Source organism: Podarcis muralis, chromosome 1, assembly GCF_964188315.1.
Source record: "Podarcis muralis chromosome 1, rPodMur119.hap1.1, whole genome shotgun sequence".
Classification (NCBI taxonomy): domain Eukaryota; kingdom Metazoa; phylum Chordata; class Lepidosauria; order Squamata; family Lacertidae; genus Podarcis; species Podarcis muralis.
In genome coordinates this window covers 132344976-132368224 of record NC_135655.1, presented here as the reverse complement: position 1 = coordinate 132368224, position 23249 = coordinate 132344976, and the positions used below count along the sequence as shown (strand labels likewise).

Sequence of the window (23249 nt, the reverse complement as noted above, 5' to 3'; positions counted from 1 at the left end):
AGGCCATTAGGCAGGATGCAGTGATGACAAGAATTAAGATAGGTAATATTGAGCAGTATATGACAGTGAACAGTTTTATACCCGACTGATGCAATATCTATGCCAACATTGCAGCAATTGATTTACTACATAGTGAGGTTTCAGATCTTCCAAGTGAATCACAGGAAATTTGAGCTTTTGCTGATTAATCCCTCTGGACAAATTAGGGACTTCATTTAATTACGCTTCCACTATAAACGGATCAATAAGACATGGAAACAGATGTATATATTTGATATCTTATTCCATTGCCCTTGCAAAAGACAAAACAAAGCAAAACAACAACAACCATACAAAACTTATAACCTTGGCTTAAATGAAATTTTCATGTTTGGAGCAAATTGGACTTACCCTGATTGATACAAAACAGTGCTCTTAAACTGTATATCTTCCCACTTTTATGTAATACCTATATTTCTCTCTGCAACAATTTTTAATGAATGGAAAAGGGAGAACTTAGATAAATTAAAATGCTCCTTGAGGTTGTTAGACAAAGGAGCTTGGACCCTACTTCGAAGCTTCACTCCTGAGACACATTCTGCTATATGTGGAACTTGCTCAGCAAAATGTTCAGCTAAGTAAGAAAAAACAATCCTAGACTCAGTTAGAGTATTACACCGTAGGAGTTAAAATCAAGTTATGGTAAACTTTGGGTCTTGCTTGTTGTAATTAGAAAAACCAAAACACCTTTTTAATAACATTGTTGCACTTTGTTTCAGTAGTAAGGAAGATCAGCAAAAATCTATTTTTATCAAATCAGAACGAAGCGGGTTTAAATTGAGAGAAAATGTACAGTTTCATCTCTATATCAGCACCTCTCCTTGTGGCGATGCTCGGATTTTCTCGCCGCATGAAGCAGCACAAGAAGGTAGGACAAGTTTCACCTATTAATGAGGATGTTTGAGAGATAACAATTTATTGAAAACAGCTTTAGTAGTTTATGAAAATCTAGATTGGCTATTTACTGAAAATTAAATTGTTTAGTTTTCTTCATATTATAAAAGCAACACTATCTAGGAGGGCTAACACCTCAGTTCCACTTCATACATGGATCATTTCATCATGGCTTTATTGTTGCTTGTAAGCCATACTGGAAATTTCAGATTGAAAATGGGATATTCTGTTAAAATAAATAAAAGGTTGTACCGTGTAGAACAGTGTGAAATAAGCTTTGCAAAAAAGTATTGGATGTGATTTTCTATAAATGAAGCACTCTAGAAGTTTTTTTTTAATTCACACCACTTTTTTCCTAACTGCTGTCGTCCCAAATGAGTAATGGAAAACAGGGCTGAATTTTCTTAGAAAGCATAGTTTTTCCTTGCATGAACAGTGGTTGCTTTTGTCACTTAGATCAGGGAGACAGACATCCAAACCGGAAAGCAAGAGGACAGCTACGGACGAAAATCGAATCTGGGGAAGGAACGATCCCTGTCAGATCTACAACTACAATCCAGACATGGGATGGAGTCCTACAGGGAGAAAGATTGCTTACTATGTCGTGCAGTGATAAGATAGCCAGGTAAACTGTTTCTCCTCTGTCCAACTTCCATATTGCTAGGTGGAGGGTCCCCAGATCAGTGACACCATGGGGGCCAGGATGCCATCAGACACCTTACTTGGCACCTCTTAAAGCAAAAAAGAAAAACATCCTAGGGAGGAGGAAACCCCCCAAAGTGACTGGAGACTCAATGGCACAGAAAGTCTGAAAGGGGGGAAAACATGACTGCTAGGTGGGAGGGGAAATTAAATGGAGTGGTTGGAAAGAAAGAGGGAAAAGAGACAACACATAGAGACCATTTCCTGCTTCAGACTGAGAAGTTGTGTTAAAAGTGTCCCCAGGAAGAGAAGTAAGAATTGCCAAATGAAATTGATTGACAGATCCAAGTTTTCAATACAACTGGATTGGGGAGAAGTGTGACACCCCCCCCCCCCAAAAAAAGCAAACAAACTCAAGATAGCAGCAAAGGGCTGAGTTCATGCTTTTTCTTACTTAACTATTTATCGTTGTTCTTTGTTTAATGTAGATGTTACTTAACACAAGATACTTCTAGGTCACTTACAATTAAAGCACAGCAAACAGTACTACGAGATGCAAATACTGAAAGTGCATTAATTAACAAAATTCCAATTTAAACAGAAGGTTAAATGAACAGAAAATCCCCATTGAGAATATTAAAAGCACTGACTGTGAAAGCAGCTACTTTTAAAACTGCAGCTAAAAACACTTTGAGGGAAAGTTTTCAGGTGTCTCCGAAGTCTAGTAAAGCAGGCAAACTGCTGTTCCCCTTGTTGCCATTCTCCAAATTCAGCAGGAGGGGGCACTGAGGAGAGTCTGCGAAGATGCCCTTAAAGTCCAGTCCACTCACCAGAAGAGGTGTTTTTTCAGGTATTGGGTCCCCAAGCCATGTTAAAAACAGCCTCCTGAATTGGGCCAGTCAGTGCAGCACATGAGGACGGGCTTAATGCGCTTTCATGACCTTTTCGCCATTAGCAAGCTTTAGTGTGAATCACTTTTCTAAAACAAAAAAATTGTTGCTTTACACATGCACCCCACTGGGAAAGGACCATTTTATCAAACAACTAGGTATATTCTTGCAAGGGCAATATTTTGCTTTATGGGAATGGAGGGGGGCACCTTGTTTCTGGAAGCAAGAACACAAATCACTTGGTTGTGTGGGTGACGAATGTTAGCAACCTGCCCCACCCCCACAAGCATCAAAACGATGCAGAGGATTGTAGAGCAAAGCTTGCTGGATTTTCCTGATATTTAGCACAGTAAGGGTGGGAGCCTAACTCCACTTACATGGGAGTAAGCACCACTGATGTGCATGGGATTTACATATGAGTAGACATAGTTAGGATTGTGCTGCTTTATATTATTTAGAGAAAAATTGTCTTGTTTTACACCTGGCAATCCCTGAGACTGATAAACAAATCAGAGAACCTTGGCCAGTGAATTATGCACCATACCTCATCCTATAGCTCCCTTGTTTATTTTGTCTTTCATGCACAGTAGGGAACAGAGGGACAGAAAGAACACAGAGGGCAGTGTGGGACAATGGAGGGGAGTGAAAAAGGACTAAGAGGACAAGGGGAAAAAACTTAGTGCAGCACTGAGATTTCCTTTTGAGCCTCTGAGTACTTGTATTCATGTGTTTAAGTTATATATGCCTAGAAGAAACTTCTCTAAAGGTTTTTTCCAATATAAAGAAGATATTCTGTCTATGATGAAGTTAATATTGAGAGGCAGTGTAATCTAGTGCTTAACTCAAACTAAAAAGCAGCCTGGCAAAGGCTCCCAACCAGCTTAGCCCTCCCAGGCCCAGAGCAAGACTACCTGCCCTTTCCCCTTCAGAGGGGCCTGGGTGCTGTATTCAGAAAGTTTGCAGACTTGCTCCATTTTTGCCCAGGTTCAACCTCATCAGTGGGGGAAAGTGTGACAAGGCATGACAAAATGGTTAAATAGAAATTGGATGTGCAGTTGCTCACAAGAGCATAAAACTCAGATAAGCTTTACTGCTTGGGCAATGCTGAGTTTGCAGTTATCTTTCACTTATACATTTGGGATTAAGGTGTGACTGAAAACACTTGAGTTTAGTATTGATAGGCTAAAATGTTGGGAGAAGAGATATATCCTCTCCATGGAGGTCTCCCTGTGGGAATGTCACCTGAAGGCAGAGGGAGATGGGGCGGCGGGAGGAAGGATATGTTATTGGTTTGAGTTTGTTTGGAGAGTTAAGGAGTTTCAGTGAGAGAGAATAAAGAAAGAGAACTACCGTATTTTTTGCACGATTGGACGCACCGGACCATAGGACGCACCTAGTTTTTTGGGGGGGAAATAAAGGGAAAAAAATTCCCCTTTATTTCCCCCCCAAAAGCAGGTCAGGGAAACCGAACCAGGTCGAGGAACAGCGGGATAGTGGCGCTGCGCCTCCCTGCTGTCCCCCGAGCTTGTGGGGCTGGCCGATGTCTGTCCGGCGGGCAGGGCGCTCTGCTTCAGGACGCCCCACCCGCCAGGCAGCAGGCTGCTATCCGCAGCGTGGGGAGCCCTGTGGGGAACTCCTGCAAGGCTCCCCACTCTGCGGATGTCTGCCTGGCGCGAGGGGCGCTCTGCTTCAGGGCGCCCCACCCGCCAGGCAGCAGGCTGCTATCCGCAGCGTGGGGAGCCCTGTGGGGAACTCCTGCAAGGCTCCCCACTCTGCGGAGGTCTGCCTGGCGCGAGGGGCGCTCTGCTTCAGGGCGCCCCACCCGCCAGGCAGCAGGCTGCTATCCGCAGCGTGGGGAGCCTTGTGGGGAACTCCTGCAAGGCTCCCCACTCTGCGGATGTCTGCCTGGCGCGAGGGGCGCTCTGCTTCAGGGCGCCCCACCCGCCAGGCAGCAGGCTGCTATCCGCAGCGTGGGGAGCCTTGTGGGGAACTCCTGCAAGGCTCCCCACTCTGCGGATGTCTGCCTGGCGCAAGGGGCACTCTGCTTCAGGGCGCCCCACCCGCCAGGCAGCAGGCTGCTATCCGCAGCGTGGGGAGCCCTGTGGGGAACTCCTGCAAGGCTCCCCACTCTGCGGATGTCTGCCTGGCGCGAGGGGCGCTCTGCTTCAGGGCGCCCCACCCGCCAGGCAGCAGGCTGCTATCCGCAGCGTGGGGAGCCTTGTGGGGAACTCCTGCAAGGCTCCCCACTCTGCGGATGTATGCCTGGCGCGAGGGGCGCTCTGCTTCAGGGCGCCCCACCCGCCAGGCAGCAGGCTGCTATCCGCAGCGTGGGGAGCCTTGTGGGGAACTGAGCTCCGCACGCCCCAAGCTTCGGGATTAGCGCGGCGCTTCGCTAGCCCTGGGAGAGCCATACGACGTCGCGGGGCTCTCCCAGGGCTAGCGAGACCTTGCCGGCACCCAGAAGCTTGGGGCGCGCTGAGCTCCGCACGCCCCAAGCTTCGGGATTAGCCCGGCGCTTCGCTAGCCCTGGGAGAGCCACGCAACGTCGCGGGGCTCTCCCAGGGCTAGCGGAGACCTTTCCGGCACCCAGAAGCTTGGGGCGCGCTGTGGTCCGCACGCCCCAAGCGTCGGGATTAATGCAGCGCTCCGCTAGCCGTGGGAGAGCTGGGTCTCCCACGGCTAGCGGATAGCTTCCTGAAGCCTGGAGAGCGAGAGGGGTCGGTGCGCACCGACCCCTCTCACTCTCCAGGCTTCAGCGAAAGCCTGCATTCGCTCCATAGGACGCACACACATTTTCCCTTGCTTTTTAGGAGGGAAAAAGTGCGTCCTATGGTGCGAAAAATACGGTACTCAGTGGGTGTATGCCATGTTATATGAAAGCAAATGTCTTTTCTCAAAATGCAGTGAACAAATGTTGGAGGGACAGTGTCTTGCATTGTTTATTTGTTTTTGTTTACTGTATTGAAACATTAAAATGTTTGAGTTAAATATAAATGTGAGGTGTCTAGCCATGACCGTAGAGCAGAGACTGAGCTGGAAGGTGACTAAAAGAGCAATGCAAATGTAATATTCATTCAGGAAGCTTAGCTGGTGTGTGTCAGAAAGGTGGAAAACACCCAGAACTGTATACAGTGGGAGTGGGGGACTGGTATAGGGCCCTGGGAACATTGAAATCTGGGATGTGGGGTGGCATGTGGTTTGCACATCACAATGTTCTGAAAGATTAACATGGGGGCTTTATTTTTGTCAAAGGATATATAAACAGGGAAGTGGTTGTGATGGGCTCAATTTATAGTCACTGGGCCAGTGCAATTCCTGCAAATGATTGTGCATCAATTGGAATGGAATATTGAGTGGGGATTTAAACTCTGATACTCAAATGAATAGAACAGCAGATATTCTAAACAGGAAAGCCAAGGGGACATTGGGCCCTTATAGCACTTGTGCTAGAATCACTTATTTCTTTCACCTGTGATGACCTTTCAGCATCTCCCAAATGGCTATTTTTCTTATCCATTGAGGTCTACTGGTTTTTAATTATTTTAAAGATCTGCTGCTAGTGTTTTAAAAAGTAGAAGCAAATCCTCCCTCTGCCTCTTCTGATAGAGGGAGGATGCTGCTGTTTTCTAAGCCTTGGCTTAGAACAGCCTGTAGGCACTACAGTATGTGAGTTGCAGAATGATGGCCCTTTAGCACTGTTTGTTGTCACTCAGCTACCTTCGCTAGGCTTCAAAAGAGATTCTCTTGCCCTTAGACACAGTGAAGCACAGCTAGGGTAGGAAGCTCACCCTGACACATCTGGTGCCACCACCATTTTTGCAGGGTATCTGCCCCACTCTCCTATAGTCACTCATATTTTTTTTGTTTTGTCTGTAGGCCTAATTCAAAATGGTGTCATTTGTTTCCCTTTAGATGGAACGTGCTTGGTATTCAAGGAGCATTACTTACCCTCTTTGTTGAGCCAATTTACTTCTCTAGCATTATCTTGGGGAGCTTATACCATGGAGACCATCTATCCAGAGCAGTATACCAGCGAATAGCAGAGATAGAAGATTTACCCCCTCTCTATATACTCAACAGACCTTTACTCAGTGGTATGTATGTAATAAAAAATAAACAACAGCTCTTCCACTTCTGGTATATTTTCAAAATACTGCAAATTGCATTCACCTGAACCCACAATGTGTAAAAACAGGGTCAGGGGCACATACATAAGGTCCACCCCAATGTCTCCAACGTGCAGGTTGGTCTTTAGGTCTTTGCACTAGTGCAAAGGTCTGGAGAGGGTTTGAAAATGCTTTCATTTGAGCACACTTAGAAACTCTCCCAGATAAGACTGGGTTTCCATCCATGGGAGAGTTTCGCAGTCCATTCAACTGAATCTGCTTCAAAAACCCCTTCAGACCTTTGGACCAATTGGGCAAAGGTCTGAAGATGAGGTCATTCCTAGGTCAGATAAGACAGGGTCCCACTTGTGGGAGGGTTTCTAAGCGTGTTCATTTGGACATGCGTAAAATTCCTCTACAGACCTTTGCACTAATCATGAAAAGGTATGAAGATGGGCACCTTGATGGCTGAGTTTGTCTGCACACCCCTGTTTTTACTCATTGCCTTTTGTTAACGAGAGATCTACCTCAAATATAAATAGGGTGTTCAGGAAAGACTTGGAATCCGTGTAATGAGCCATCGACTTGGAGCACCCAGTGCTGTCCTTGCTTATGGCTATGTACTTCTGTGCCTTATTAGGGAATATTATTAAGGGTTTGGATTTCTCCACCTGCTTTTCAACAGTGCCATATTGGATGCTTTACTGGATAGGGCAGGAGTTGGCCCAGGCAGTGGCAAGGTTGGCAGGAGGGCCAGGCTGATTCTGCCCATGTGCCTCACAGTCCCAGCCTTGCCACCCCTCCCTTCTTGGTGTGTTGCTGCCCCACTGCACCTGCCGCTCCTGCACGAGTCCTTTAAAAAGCGGCAATTCAGCTACTGAGAAGGCAATTCAAAGAGGGACACTGCTATAGGACAGGAGCTTCTTAACCCTTGTGCTGCCTTCTTGATGAATATCATTCCTGCTTTTAGCACTGCAGAGGAAAAGATGTGGCTACAGGCAACCCCCCATTTACGTGGAGGTTACATTCCAAGGCACATTTAAATGAAATTCCAATCACGTTTCAAATATATGCAAACACCCCATTCCACTCTGCCCCTTTCTGTGAGGTTTTTGGGTCACTTTTGGGTTTGACACAATGCGCGCGTGCATGGTTGAGCACATGTTGAACTGCGTAAATGGCGGGTTTCCTGTACTTCTTTCTTTTTCCCCTTGGTGGTAAAAGCCATCGTGTTATGAAAAAGCTTCAGTATTATTTTTATGAAGATGGTAAAAGCAATGTGAGTGGGGTAAAACTGGGCCTCTCACCTTTAAATTAAGTTTTAAAGTGTGTTTTAATTGTGCTTTAGTTTTTAAATCATTTTTCTATCATTTTTAATGTTTTATACTGTATTTTAATGTTTTGTTTTTTGATTGCTTTGTGATCTTCTCAGATACTGCCTGTTAGAGGGCTGTTATGTAAGAATAGTAAAAAAATACAAGCCAGCTGCACTGTAGGAAAGAAAATGTCTCCAAAAAAAATAATCATGGAACTACATGGATTCCTGCATTGCAGGGGGTTGGACTTCCCTTCCAACTCTACAATTCTATGATTCTGTACACATAAGATGCAGCTCAGCTATACATTTTCTTTTTGCTGTTATCAGAAAAAATTATTCCAAATCCAACATTTTTTCTTTGTTGTTAATAACCCCAAATCCTATGATTTGGCAGCAGACTGGGGGCGATCTACTGTGCAATATCAAATACTGAAACAGGAAGGTCTAATAAAGAATACACATTACTTTAGTAAATCAGAAACGAGAAACAGCCTTGTGACACCTTAAGGACTAACAAATGTCGCATGGCATAAGCTTTCATGGACTGCAGTCCCCTTCCTCAAATGCATGAAGTGTTATCCTGAGTTACAGGTAACTTCGTTTGGGGAAGTGAGGTTTGTAAGCAATGAGCTCAGAGGGAAATGAAATATAGGCAGTGATAATTATGTAATTAAAAAAACCAGTTGCTGGACGACACAGACATCCTGGGATTGATAAGCCAATTGACACACAGAAGGTGCTAAAAATCTTTGGCCTCGGTACATTCCCCAGGTGATTGCCTTGCGCTTCTTGCTGTGAAATGTGAAACCACTGGATTATAATATATCAAGGGGTGTCACGCCCTTTTCCTTGGCCCTACCAAGACTGTGTCTCTGGTGCTGGCATGGCTGCAAATGTTTTTGTGGGGGGAGCTGATGTATCCGTTGCCCTCCCAAGAGCCACAGGATGCAGCCTTATCAATAGTAAAAACACATATTAATAATCTCCAAATCTGATTAGTGCATCAAAAAGACTTCAGTTTTAAATTACTTATTCATTAATTTAATGTACTTCAATGTACCTAAATTAGTGTCCTTACTGTAGTATCTAAAAAGGTAAAAGTAGCAAAAGGTCATAGAATAGGAAATTTTGTTGGACTTTAAATCCATAAACATACTGGGTGAGAAACAGAATGAAATTCATCAAAGTAGAACTATTCCAACATCTTTTCCTGCTTTCAATCACCTTTTTCTACCGTTTTCCCACTTGTCTTTCGGTATGTCCATTTCATGGATTTAAATGCAACCACAGCAGGTGCTATAACTCTCCGGGTGTTTGACTTTATCCATGAAGGCACATTCTTTCATTGTCTCCCGAGACAGATGCCAACAACAGTTGAATAGAGTCCAACACAATTTCCCATTCTATTACTTTTGCTACATTCTCCGCCCCCCCCCCAGTATTGAGCTGCTAATATTTTTGCTATTGATAAATACAAATTCATTTTTTCTGTTTCTGATCCAATTCAGTTTATAAATCCCAATAGAATTCTGGTAGGATCCAACAGGACTTCTGTCCCTGTTATTTCCTTAAAAGTTGCCACCATCTGCACCTATGAATAACTGGATATTTGCACTGAATTTGCATCATATCTGTCTTGTGATATTTATATCTCCAGCTTTTCATTTTGCTTTCTAACTAAGTATGTTTCATCCTCCATGAAGTCATGTACCATCTGGCTATTATTTCATTTGAATTTTCCAATTAATTTATGTTTAATGTCTTCCACACACTCTTCTCCCATATATATTCCCACAATCTCACTGTTTCCTTATTTAGATCAGTAGACAATGCATGTTCTTCCATTCGTTTACATTTATCAGTAAATTCTACATGTTAGAGGTCACTTTCCTTGCATTAAAATTTATTCCCTTATTCTTTTATCTTGTGCCCAATTTATGGATTGAAAATATTGATATATTGGAAATTTTATGGTATTCCTTTTTTCAATCAACTCATGATTATGAACAAGTGCTACTTCTTTGACCTGCTTACCTTAAACTTACCATCCAGGAGGGATGTGTGCCAATTGTTGCTCTTAGATTCTCAAGTACAGTCAATTATCATTAAAATCAATCTAACATCACATTTGCATAACTATTATATCTCTCCACCCCACCTTTTTTTTACTGTAACTGAACTTCCATTTGGGTTCTCTTTTCATGTGTTGATTTTGAAAAAGGTAAAGCAACTTCAGCAATATGCACATATTCACTAATGATATTCTTACAAACTAAGAGATATTTAAATTATTCTATATCACAAACTCCTTCTTAACCGTCTTTATAACTAGACCAAAATTAACTGAGAGGATATAGATCCTCTAAACTGGATGTTAGCCACGTGCCATACAATCAAACAGGTGTTAATGCCACTTTACTTTCAAACAGATTCTGTATCTTTGTCCTCTTCTAAGCAAAACCAAATAAATTCTGTTTTGGATCTATTTATCGTATATCATGATACCTTCCTGTTTCCTGAATCACCCTCTTAAGTACTTTCAGTTTTTGACGTATCTAACTTTCCCTTTACTTGCTGGTTTATTTCTTATAGCTAAGCCAAAATTCCCAACAAAAACAACAAAAAATGTAGATGAAAAGTAGACATTCCTCACTGGTCCCTCTTTCTAACTAGACTTACTTCTGCATTGTTCCATTTATTAATAGTTTTGTACTTGCTTTATGATACATGCTGTTATTCAACATTGACTTTTTTCTTCTACTTCAAATTTACTTAAAACACCATTTAAAAAATTCTCTTTTCACCCTGTCATAACTTTTCTGCATCAAACACTGTCAAAGTAGCTGGTTGTTGATTCTTACGACTTTCATAAACTAAACTTACTGCTTCCCTTTTATTGGTTTTTATATACCTTCCCTTCTGGCAACTCCTGCAGCCAAGCTTCTGTCCAAAGTATCGCTTTCCTTTCCTTTGGGTCCCAGCCTGTTCTTCAGCTAAGATGTCATTTTCCTCAGCCCAGGTTTGAAGCTTATTCAACAAAAACCTTCCATAGACTTTTGACCCAGTATCCAAGAGACTAACTGGGCTATGATTTTTAGGATCAGATCTCTCACTTTTTTCCTTTTTTCTTTTTACAGAGGAACAATAATATTAGACCACCATCCACCAGGAATGTTCCCTGTCCACTTGATATGAGAGAACAACTTAGCCAAAATGGGTGCCAACCAAGAGGAGTTAAATTTAAATATTTCCTGGGGAAGCATATATTCCCCATGAGCTTTATCTGTTGTTAGGTTGAAGCAACCAATCTCCTGAGATGTCACAGGCAAGGGAGGGCCATATAAAACGAGCCCTGGTGTTGTTGTTGTTTAGTCGTTTAGTCGTGTCCGACTCTTTGTGACCCCATGGACCAGAGCACGCCAGGCACTTCTGTCTTCTACTGCCTCCCGCAGTTTAGTCAAACTCAGAGCCCTGGTGGTTGCCCTCAAAATACAACTGTCCTATGATAGCAGGGATTTGGGCTTCCAGGTGAAGCTTGGAAATACAGAGAACTGAATGGACCAAGTTCCAGAATCTTGCACCATCCTTTTGACTTTCAGCCACACCCAACTTCATTCACCTTTATCTTGAATCTGCACCTTTCCCTTATTTTCAGATTCTTGTGAAATTATTTCTCCTTTCTTACATTGTGCATTACAACTATTAGTACAGGAGCTGCTTCATCTAAAACTCTGTAACCCCAGGCTTATTCTTTGTATGGTTGTCTATTACCTCCGCTTCTTACATTCACACACCTTTCTTCCATTCAGGGCAACTAATCCCCACTCCACCCCATTTTTATTAGTGGATTTTTTTAATGCAGATATAGTAAAAGAACAAGAAAAAGGGAAAAGACCGAAAAACCACCAGCAGCACCCATTAATAATAAGAATAATCCATCAAAAATTATAATTCATCAAACCTAGTTTTAACACATACATTAATAAATGACATCCATGTGTCCAAATAGGTTTCCAAGTGATATTGTTGATTATAAGATATAAGATCTTCAGATCACTGAGTAATAGATGATCGGAATTAAGAACCACTTCTGTTGTCTATCTGTTAGACTGCACTTCACAGGAATATACATTCATAAATATCGAGGATTTTTCCAAGACAAAGTTAATACAAACATTTCCTTCTTTTCTGAAAGAAACAATTCATATTGGCTTTTTATATAGAACAACAAATATAACATCCCCTCACCCCCATAACAGGTATCAGGTTGTCCATTAACATTACTCTGGTGAATCCATACAAACTGAGCAAATGCCCAGCATATAATGGCCTGGGGATAACAGAAAGGTGGTTTTATCCATCACAGACAGGCATTCCCAGTGGAGGATATAGTTCAAGCCGTGCTGTTCCAGATGACCATACTTGCGAAAGTGCTTTGGATAATTTTATCTTTAAGAGCAGTTTGGTGAAATCGCTCCTCCCTTCCACCCATAGGGTGGCATGCTAGGTCTCACTGTTGCTTCTCTTACTATTGCAGATGCTTGAGCAACTCACGTCTTTTAGCAGTCTGACAGTTGAGTCACAATTTCTATAACAGTAATCAACTAAAATGGATGGAGAGAACTACCCAGCTGCCATTGGTTGTATTTCCTTCTTGTCATCAGACACTTTTGTATGTTGCTTTGGCTTCAGTTAGCATGGCAGCCCATTAGCCTGCATGACACATCACATAAAAAGAGCCAACCCTCAAAAATCACTCGTCGATTTGGGAAGAGGAAGGGGAATATATGGATTGGGAGTAGAAAGTCTCTTCTAGGCAAATATGTTTCTGAGGGGGAACCACAGGGTGGACTGAGCCAGGTCGCATGGAAGAGGACAAGGGCTTTGGGCCACTGTAAAGAGTGAGGGGGTATAGGGATTGAAAATGTTTTGCAACTGTATTGTAACTTCTGAATAAAGGTTTTTTTTTTGAATTAAATTATCCAAAAAAGAAAAGAAAAGAAAGAGAGGTTAGGAACATTTTCGAGGGTTGAGGATAACTTTCCTGCTGCTCTGGTGGCTGCTTTCAGAACTGATTGACATACCTGTTAAAGATACTTCAAACATATTCTGAAACAGATCTTGGTGCCCCATCATCATATTTCCTGCTTTCTCTGGCTAGCTTCTGGGGTGCAGTTGTCCTTTGTGCTTCAGAGGGCTCACTGAGAAGGATTTCAGTGGTGGAGCAACTGATGGGATAGGTGGGAATCTAAAGAACTTAGACCGCGTTTTGCATTCAAAGACATTTTGACAGTATATACTGAACCCCTTATATAATACATTTTAAAAAGTTGGAACAGTTACCTTGGAAGTTGAAGTAAAACAGGGTGTGTGTCCCCCGAAATGTCCCCCCCCCCGCCCAATCCACTGCTTTGATTTGCAGAGCTTGGCTACTAGCATGTGACTCTCAGTTTTTGAAAGGGAAATAGCATGCTTTCATTTTTTTCAGAAAGAAATATGGGGTCTTGGGACAAAGAACATCACAACTTTCACCATTAATTTTAAAAAGTTACTTTTCCAGTTAAGATACCGGTTAAGCAGATACTTCAGTATGAAGAGAAAATATTGTATCAAAATCAGCCCCCGCCCTGGCTCAGTGTCTCGTGCTGTGGGTGGGCTGGCCTGACACACCCAAACTTTGCAAAAGGCTTCTTGATTTCTGTGAGATAACAAGGATGAAATCCTGCATCCACTTATTTGAGAGGAAGTGCCTTTGAACTCAGTTTGGCTTCATGGTTGACATGTATGGGGTTGTACTTCCAATGACTTGACTAACCCAGGATAAAGTTCTGCTTTAAGGGGTTTGCAAAAACTTCTTGTCAGTGAATACAGACAGAAGGTAGTTATCTAATGAAGAATGTGAACATATAGATAGATAGAGAGGGGGGGGGGGGACTAGGAGACCAGAAAATGCCAAAGGTTGTATGACATAAATTTTATAAATTTCAGACAACATTATTGTACCATTTGATTCTCTCAGCCTCTATAAATGCATTAAGGGCTTTTTTTGCATTGTTATTTTTTTTTAAACCAGGAAATCATTCAGCTTCTTGACTATAATGATGTAGTCCAGAGATTCTTAGATCAATTTATAGCTACATTGCTTGTTGGTATATTTCTGTTGTCCTAACATAGCACTACTGATAAAAGTGGTCCCGCACATTTCTCCCCTTGTGGTGTGGCTGTTTCTGATGCTTTAGTGCCTTTAAGCTCCCTTGGTCCCCCCCCCCCCCCACGTTTCTCTTCTTGGAGCTCTGTGGGGTGAAGAGCAAGGCTGCCATTTCTTTTCCATAGAGATCTCTTTCCAGTTGCCCTTGAGGACTGAAGTGCTGCTTTTTGCTCTTCCCTAAATGTGGGGAAAATGAAGTATGGCAGTTCACTAATAAGATAAGATCAGTTAATCCATACTTTCTTCCCTTCTCTTCCTGGAGTTGTGATACCTGACTGGATATCCACATCTCAGAAAGAGGGGAAATAAAAGCATCTGAATGATGCTGAGCTTGACATAGTTTTGCTTGTGCTTCGCTCTAGTGGAGTGGCCAGCTGCTGCCACTTCATCAGAAAGGGGTTTTTAAAGGGTTGTTTTGCAAACGTTGGTACAATATGGGCAGTTTTATTTTAGAGACTGTTAGTTACCACTAAGTAATGCCATTTTTCCTTTATCCAGCTATTTAACTGCACTCAGATTTGAATTGTAAAAAGATTAACCAAAATGTGATGCAAATGCTCCTCCTAATAAGGTTTATATGTTATGTTATTCTAACATACATTTCTCCATTTATAACACACCTGCCTTAATGACGTTGGAATATTTTGGCCACACATTCTCCAGTAATGGAAGCAGAATGTTCATGGCTTTATGTCCGACCTCAAAAGAGGAGTGTTCCAGTTTTTCAGCCATTGTTTTAAAGGAGTGTGACATAACATGATTGACATGTTACATTGCACTCATTTTCTTTGGAATGAGAAGCTATACAAGGTATGTGAATATTTCTTCTTGTTGAGAGCCCTTCTTCTTTCTTACAGGTATCAGTAATGCTGAAGCCCGCCAACCAGGAAAAGCACCTAATTTCAGTGTAAACTGGACCATAGGAGATGCTGGTCTTGAAGTGATTAATGCTACAACAGGCAAGGACGAAATGGGCCGTGCATCCCGCCTTTGTAAGCATGCTCTGTACAGTCGCTGGATGCGAACTTATGCAAAGGTATATTTTGGCAAATGGGTAATTCGGCACCACATCTGTATCAACAGGGCATAAGCATTTGGGCTTTGAGTCTATCATTTACTGGGCAAGCTGTATCAGAGCTGAATGTATCAGAAGTTTGATGCACCCATAAATTTATTTGTATGCCACCTTTCCATAGTTCAAACAATGCTCAAGGTGGCTTAGAACATGGAAAAATGCATACCTACGATGAAAATCGTAGTCATAAACAATAAATAACATATTTTAAAATACACAACCACACTGAACAATTTCCACATAAATCACAATAAGATTACAAGATCTCAACACCCCCCCCCCAACATCATCCCAGCCCAAGAGTCTGTTTAGCAGCCTCAGCTTTTGTAGCTGGTCATTCAGGGCCCTACCGTCCCAGACCAGGCAAGGAGAAGGTCTTCCAGAACTCATAGCCAAGAAGGGATATTTGCTGCTGTTCCTCCAGGAATGGTGGCCACTGTGCCCGAATACATTGGCTTTCTGTAACCATAGAATGGTCGAGTTGGAAGGTACCCAGATGGCCCTCTAGTCCACCCCCTGCATCACAGCTAAAGAATGTCAGACAGGGGGCCATCCAGCCTCTGTTTAAAAACCTCCAAGGAAGGAGAGTTGACCACCTGAGATAGTCTGTTCCATTGTCAAACAGTTCTTGCATCAGAAAGTTCTTACTAATGTTAGTTTGAATCTCCTTTCTTGTAATTTGAATCCATTGGTTTGGGTCCTACCCTCTGGAGTAGCAGAAAGCAAGCTTGCTTCATCTTCCATGTGACAGCCCTTCTCCAGGCTAAATATACCCAATTCTCCCAACTGTTCCTCATCAGGCTTGCTCTCCCAACTCTTTAGCCTATTGGTTGCCCTCCTCTGCACACCTTCCAGTTTGTCAATCTTCTTAAATTGTGGTGCACAGAACTGGACACAGGACTCCACGTTTGGTCTGACCAAGGCAGAATAGAGTGGGACTATTATTTCCCTTGATCTGGACACTATACCTCTGTTGATGCAGCCTAGAATAGCATTAGCCTTTTTGCTGTTGCATCATGCTGTTGACTTATGTTCCGCTTGTGGTCCACAAAGACTGCTGCCATGTTAGGTGTCCCCTGTCGTTTATTTGTGCATCTGGTTTTTCCTGCCTAAGTGCAGAACCTTAAATTTTCTTCTGCTCTGGAGGGTAAGACTTGAAGCAATGGCTTCAAGTTACAAGAAAGGAGATTCTGACTAAACACCAGGAAGAACTTTCTGACAGTAAGAGCAGTTCGACAATGGAACAGTCTCTCTTGGGAGCTTGTGGGCTCTCCTTCCTTGGAGGTTTTTGTCCCTATTGAATTTCATTTTGTTAGTTTTGGCCCAATTCTCCAACCTGTGAAGGTAATCTGAAGGTGTGTAGGGAGTTCACCCCTTCTATTAGGTCTACTCTTTTGTTGCCAAGGTGACAATAAGTGACGTAGAATTGTAGAGCAGGAAGGGATCCAAAGGGATGCAGGAATCTCCGCTAAAGCATCCTTGACATGAATAAACAATAGGTGATGATCAACTGAAGAAAGTTAAAAGTTTGGTTTCCCCATTACAGTGGTGCCGCGCAAGACGAATGCCTCGCAAGACAGAAAACCCGCAAGACGAAAGGGTTTTCTGTTGCGGAGGCGCTTCGCAAGACGAATTTCCCTATGGGCTTGCTTCGCAAGACGAAAACGTCTTGCGAGTCTCGCCATTCCCCCCCCCGCTTTCCCCCCCTTTTTCAAAGGCGCTAAGCCGTTAATAGCCTTTTAACAGCTTAGCCGCTAAGCCTTTAATAGCCGCTAAGCCGCTAAATCGCTAATAGCGCTAATCCGCTTAGACACTAATGGGGTTGCTTCGCAAGACGAAAAAACCGCTAGACGAAGAGAATCGCGGAACGGATTCTTTTCGTCTTGCGAGGCACCACTGTATTTGTATTTGATGGGGAGATGTTTCAGTCAAAAACACTAACCTGAATGTTGGTCCTAACTTGGAATATTCTAAAGATTTAAAAAGTTTTTTACACTGCTTGAAAAGAGATTCTATAGAATTTTAGTAAGCCTAAGAAGGAAATAAAAAAGTACTGCTCAACTACATAAAAATATGCCTGCTCTTTATGCAAACAGTAAAAAATTTAACCAAGTACCATATTAAAAAGTTCAGGTAACTCGTGTCTTATGCGGGGGTTTCGTCCCTGGGATGGCACGTAGACGCAAAAACACAAATACTCAAGCCCCTCACTTGGAACTGCCCCACATGCAAACAGTCTTTCATTCTGGAGCTGGTGCATCAAATGGGTCTTAGCCCCCAAGGTTTTAAGCTCTCTGCCTTGCTTACTGGGCACACGGGTCCATTCAAGATCTCACGAGTAAGCGCTCAGTAAGGAAATCTAGAGCTTGAAAGTTCCCTTCACACTGGTAAAACTATTCAAAAAAGCTCTGCCTTGCCTATTTTGCTCTCACTGCTCATGTACCATATGGGCTCAGTGAGGCTCTCGTGAGATTTTGCAGGGCCAGCCAAGTTCCCGTGAGATCTTGCAAGAGCCTCTCAAGGCTTGAAAGCTCTCTCCACACTGGGAAACCCTTGAGCAAAAAGAGCTTTTAAGCTCTCCACTTTCCATGCATTTAATTTGTATGATTTCAACTGTCTGACCTTCTGTCACATAAAGTTGAAATTGCACATGTGAAACTTGTAAGTTGTGAGTTACTTGTACTTTAAAAACATGGAATGTTAGGAACTGCCTTGTTGAGTGATGTGGCATGTTTCTTGCTATTCTTCATGGCCAGTTTTTATTTTATTTTCATGTTGAGATAAAACTATAGCACCTGTTTGTTCAGAGCACTGCTCTAGCCAGCAAGGCATGCCGTGTCCCACGTGCGACTTGAAGGGCGCTCTGAGTGGAGAGGGCCGGCCTGGAGCCTCTGGTGGAGCACCTGATATTTGTGCATAAGGATCTCCACTAAGGATAATTCCATTGTGGCTGGAAAAGACTTGGCCCTTCTAAAGAGACCCTACCTACTAGGAGTGCAAAAGAGCCAGCCAGACTTTGTCAGCTGCACAGTGTAGCAAGCCTATGGCATAGTTATTCTGTGTCCCTTGCATGGAATGAGTTTAGGGCAGGGATCATCTTTCCATACCTGCCCTGGTGTTCCTGAAAAACCTCCTTGAATTGTTCTACTCTCCACGGCCCTCTCTCAGAGAAAATCACTCCATCAAAGCTGAATTAGAGCTGCCTGGAGTAGAATAGGTGGGATTAAAATCCAATTAATTTTTCTTGGTTAGTAGGCATTACAGTTAAAAAAAAAAAACAAAATGGGGGGGAGGAGAGATGGAAAGTTTGGGTCGTAGCTTTGGATTTTGATTCTGATTCATAAATAAAGAGAAAAGAAAACAAAACACGTCCTAGGTATTATTTTGCCAACTGTTTTATAGTTGCGCGATTTAAAAAATCATATATTGAAATGATAAAATATTTGCTATATGTAACAGGATTCTCTTTCTTTCTAATCTCTCCAGCTTTCTTCCAGTCTTCGTTCAAATGTCAGTAAACCAAACATGTACCACGAAACGAAGCAAGCAGCTTCCGAATATCAAACTGCCAAAGAGTGTTTGTTCAAAGCATTTTCAAAGGCAGGACTTGGCGCCTGGGTGGAGAAGCCCATAGAACAAGATCAGTTTTCCCTTGTAGTCTGATCCATGGATGCCCTCTGCTTGGAAAAAGGGATAGGATGGAAACCCTGACGTCAACATTTCATCTACACAGCTGAAACAGCAGCTTTTAGATTTTTATTGTGGTTTTTTGTTGGGGAGAGGCTGACTTGAGACCATTTTTTTCTTTTGCTAAAGTATTAAAACCTTTGGAAAACTGATAAATACAATAACTAGTCTAGAATAATACAAAATTATTCCATTACCTTCTAAGGAACTATTGTTTGCAGGGGGTGGGGGAACCCACAATGCAATTCAAAGTGATACATCTGGATAATTTAAATTTTATTTTACTGCATTGTTACCAGGTGCATGATTAATGTAAACCACCTAGGATTTTTACACAAAACTTTGACTAAGTGGTTTGTTTTTGTGTTCTTTTAGAGCCCAAGAGACAGATTATTTATGTGCTTCTTATAGATTTTTATTTTTTAAATAATTGAGCTCACAGAACCAGACTGGAGTTTGGCTAGCTATTTTTCCCTGCTTCCTTGCTCTTTAAAAACCAGCTGTTGAAAACTTTGTCTCTCTGATTTATGTATTTATTATTGTGTGATCCAGTTTTTAACATACCACTTTTTATTCCATTTTTAAAGTACTTGTCTTCACTTCCCATTTACACATATTGTGAAGTTATTGTTTTTTTACCATTGTAAACTGGAAACTAAATATTTGTAAGCTAACAAATTCTTTTTACTTTGATGTATGAAAACCAGCTTAGAAATAGGCGGATTGTGTTTCACAGGAACTCAGTGGAGTACAACAGTAATATTACCAGTCATGTGGCAATTTCAAAACACTCATTTGTGAGGAAATACGCTGCCTTGCCAAAAACCAATTCACACACGAACTCTACTAAGGGCAAAATAATTTTTTAATTGCGCACTTCAGAGACCTAACTTATTTTCGGCGGAACTGTTGTGTTCTTTTACACACACTAATATAAGGGTACCAACCCAAATTATTCTGAAATGATCTGTTTGATCTAGTATAATAGGAATAAATATTGAAAACGTTGTTCATATATATTGATGACATCTCCCATTAATGAGCATGTTGCGTGGATCTGATCTCTCAAGGACAGCAGTCCTTGACTGACAGAGTTAGGTTCTATGCTGAGCCAAAGCGCAGGACCCTGGCGGGCAGCTGCTTCCGCTGCCTGTGCTTCAGAGCCAGTTGGTGCCAGGAAGGGTTGTCCCAGAGGCAGGGTGCTGCAAATGTCCAGGTGCTGTAGCCAGCAAATCTGACTCTCCTGCCCAACTCCAAGGTATCAAAAGGTATTTTCTTTCTGATAATTTGTGATAGGATGCAGCAAGCAAAGTTGCACTTAATGAAATAGGTGGTGGGACTAATACCTCAGCATTAATTGTAAACATGCAATATTGCTAACATATTATTCCAATAAAAATAAGAAGGAATTCATAACAATCATGGTAGAAATTTGGGCTTGATCTCAGTAGTTACATTCCAAGAAAGCATGTATTGTAGGTTTAGCAAATTCAACATTTCCATATGCTTAAAGCGAAGTAATGGTTACATGTTTTGCTAAACCAGTGCCAGAAATCAAAGTTGTAATACTATATGTATATCGCATATATCTTGGCCTCTACATGATGTGATGTTCATATTGAAGGTATCACATCGGCTCAAAGTATTTTTTAAATATTTGTGCGACTGTATGTAGTAGGTAGACACGGTAGCTAGCTCCTCACCTCTGGGTATTGTCTGGGTACTGCTATCTACATAGTATTGTGGTGATAGTTACAAAAACTTTACGAAGTTACTTTGCATGTCCAGAAAGCCCTATGCTGTAATTGGTATTCCTCTTCCTTTAAAAAGAAATAGATATATAATATGTTCACTTAAAAAATATTATGAGAAAAAGGCATGATAGCAATAAGTTAATATAGAATTTAATAGAATAAATCAGAATTTTATTATGTGAAGGAAAATAATTTATATGGCATTTTAAATTGTTACTAGGCATTTTCTTGCAGTACTGTGGCCTGAATTATATGGAACATAATCAACACATCTACGTGCTTAAAATGGTCACATGAATAGTCCCAACGAAGCATATTCCAGTTCAGAGGATCAAGGCCAATTTGTAGACAACTGTGAAGAAAAATAAGAGTATGAATAGGCTTGCCAAGTGTTGAATTAAAAAAAGTCTGGCACCTGGTCAGGACCTGGGGACCGAGCTCTCCGTTACATGACGTAGAATCCAGAGTGGGTCTGCTGATGACAGTTTTTTGGGGTGGACCCAAGTCAAGAGGTCTGGGGGCAGAGCTGAGATTAAATTAAAAACCAAACCAGCACAGGTAAGGAGGAAAATAGCAGCTTTCTCCTTGTCTTTTCTGACACCTGGCTCAAAAGCAAAAATAAATAAAATTGTCCACACTGTTGTTTTTACCATAGCGGTTTTAATGAAATTAAAGTGTGAAGATTGCACAATGTATAGCAAATTTGCTGCATTTTATAGCTTGAAAGCAAATGTGTTTGTTACGTGTTTTTTCCAATAGCAAAGTGGCTTGCTTGGAACATAATACCAATATCACAGGGTGAGCACAAGTGAGCCTGAGCCTCATGCACTCTGCCCTCCTCTCTCCAGCACAACGACAAGGGGATTGCAAGCCTTCACACTTACCTAAACTAACCAGAGTCTATTGTTACGTCCATCCTATGAAAATTCTAGTTGGTTTAAACCATGGTTTATTGAAACAAGCCCGGATCAGTCGGCGGCTTTTGGTTCTGGCTTGTTAAAGAGTGTTTAAATTAACCAGAATTTCCCCATTATGGGCATAACCATAAACTTTGGTTAGTTTAAAACAGAAAGTAAATGCTTTGGAAATTCAGTCGTATTTGGGGAAGAAGTGGTAGCCTATGGGCTGCTTTACTCATTTCTAAGTGTGCCAGATTTGCTCCTTTTCTCTTTCTCTTCCATGTCTATGCCTCAAAGCTCTCTACTGTCGTGAACATTAAGAACGTGATGTGACTATTTGGACCTGACAGCTGCCTAATTGCTGATTTCATGACCATGCAATTAGTAGCTTTCCTAGAGACAACTCTTCTTTGCCTGGGCGTCTCGCTGGGGCAGCCTATTTGTTTGTGACTGAATAGGCCTGTTCCTATGGCTGCACTGTACAGCCAACAGTTACCTACCTGTAAAGCAGGGGAAGGGACCCTGGGACCCTGTTAAGACTCACAACACCCGTCAGCCCATGCCATGATGGTGGGAGCTGAAGTCCAGCAACATAGCGATGTCTGTGGGTTCTTCGCCCCTGCCGTCAAGAAAAGAATTCAGTGGATGTGCAGTGAAAAGTTCCTTGTAACTAGACTCTTACATAAACAGCAATCACGAGTCCCATTTATGTGTTTTTATGTTCATTTCTGTGATCAGCAGGGCAACAACTCTGTACCATCTCAATGAAAAGGATGCTTCCATATGCTGGGCAGGAGGGGGACGAGTTTCTCTTCCTTTTCTCCCTCAAACAGCCCCTTTCCTCATAGAACAAAAACTGGACTATTGAAATACCTAGCTAATGATGTTGCCACATAACTGCCATGGAGGTTTATATTTGTTTTTTGTTACAATGTGATAATGGTTCTCCAGGCTTTGAAAAATAAATCTTTGCCTTCCCTCAAAGGAAGCTCTTACCATTCTAAAGACTCTTTTCATGTCTTTGCAGTTGAAGCACAAACTCTTGATTGGGGAGAAAACCCTAGATTCCTTTTGGGAGGTGGGAAAGGGAATGTACGAAAGTTATCCAAATGTCTAAATGAAGTAAGCTTACAAATAAAATGAACACAACTATAATTGGAGCCTGCTGTTGCATTTTAAATACAAAGGACCTAAAATACCAACAAATTGGTTTTTAAAGTATTTTAGGCTTTGATGCTTAATACCTCACTGTTTCTGCATGATTTGAGCCTTCAAAATAAGTGAGCTTTCAAACATACTTTCATTCTCCTTTACAATGTAACGGATACCTTGGTCTTCAAAGCAGGTGAAACCTGGTGGTAACCAGTACTGTTCCCATAACTAGAACTTTGTTAAAGCAATACATGAAAAATAGTAGTCTTAATAAATCTACATAAGGTATCTTTTTTTCTTTTTTAGAAACTGTTACTACTATTATTATGGTCATTTTTCATACAGAATGGTGATTGACATAAGCACATACAAAATGCAGTAAGAATAATGAGTGTAACAAATAAAAATAGTAAAATGAAATGAAATTAGATTAGAGGGGAAGGGAAAACCGGGAGGTAACTGTGTGCGCAGTGCCACATACAATTGATCACCAAAAAGAAAAAGGTGAGTCAAATTAATTATCGAAAAAGCTCCATATAGCTTATCTGTTGAGCAGGGGATTTAGTGGGCTGTGTGCATGAGTTA

The 23249-nt window shown here is 41.8% G+C and overlaps 1 protein-coding gene across 11 annotated transcripts in view; it reads left to right on the top strand.

Moving 5' to 3' along the window:
* The window catches only part of ADARB1 (adenosine deaminase RNA specific B1), a 59899-nt gene extending 37227 nt beyond the window's left edge, over window positions 1–22672 (top strand). For 9 of the 11 annotated variants that reach the window (XM_077918807.1, XM_077918795.1, XM_077918822.1 and 6 more), the window contains 5 exons: window positions 759–907; window positions 1390–1558; window positions 6378–6559; window positions 14955–15133; window positions 18659–22672. In XM_077918807.1, coding sequence (XP_077774933.1) covers window positions 759–907; window positions 1390–1558; window positions 6378–6559; window positions 14955–15133; window positions 18659–18835 — 856 coding nt within the window. In that variant the 3' untranslated portion in view covers window positions 18836–22672. Of the gene's footprint in view, window positions 1–758; window positions 908–1389; window positions 1559–6377; window positions 6560–12426; window positions 13237–14954; window positions 15134–18658 lie in introns of those variants that run through there. The other 2 variants (XM_077918808.1, XM_077918836.1) reach the window with 2 other exon arrangements.
* The last annotated feature ends 577 nt before the right edge of the window (window positions 22673–23249 follow it).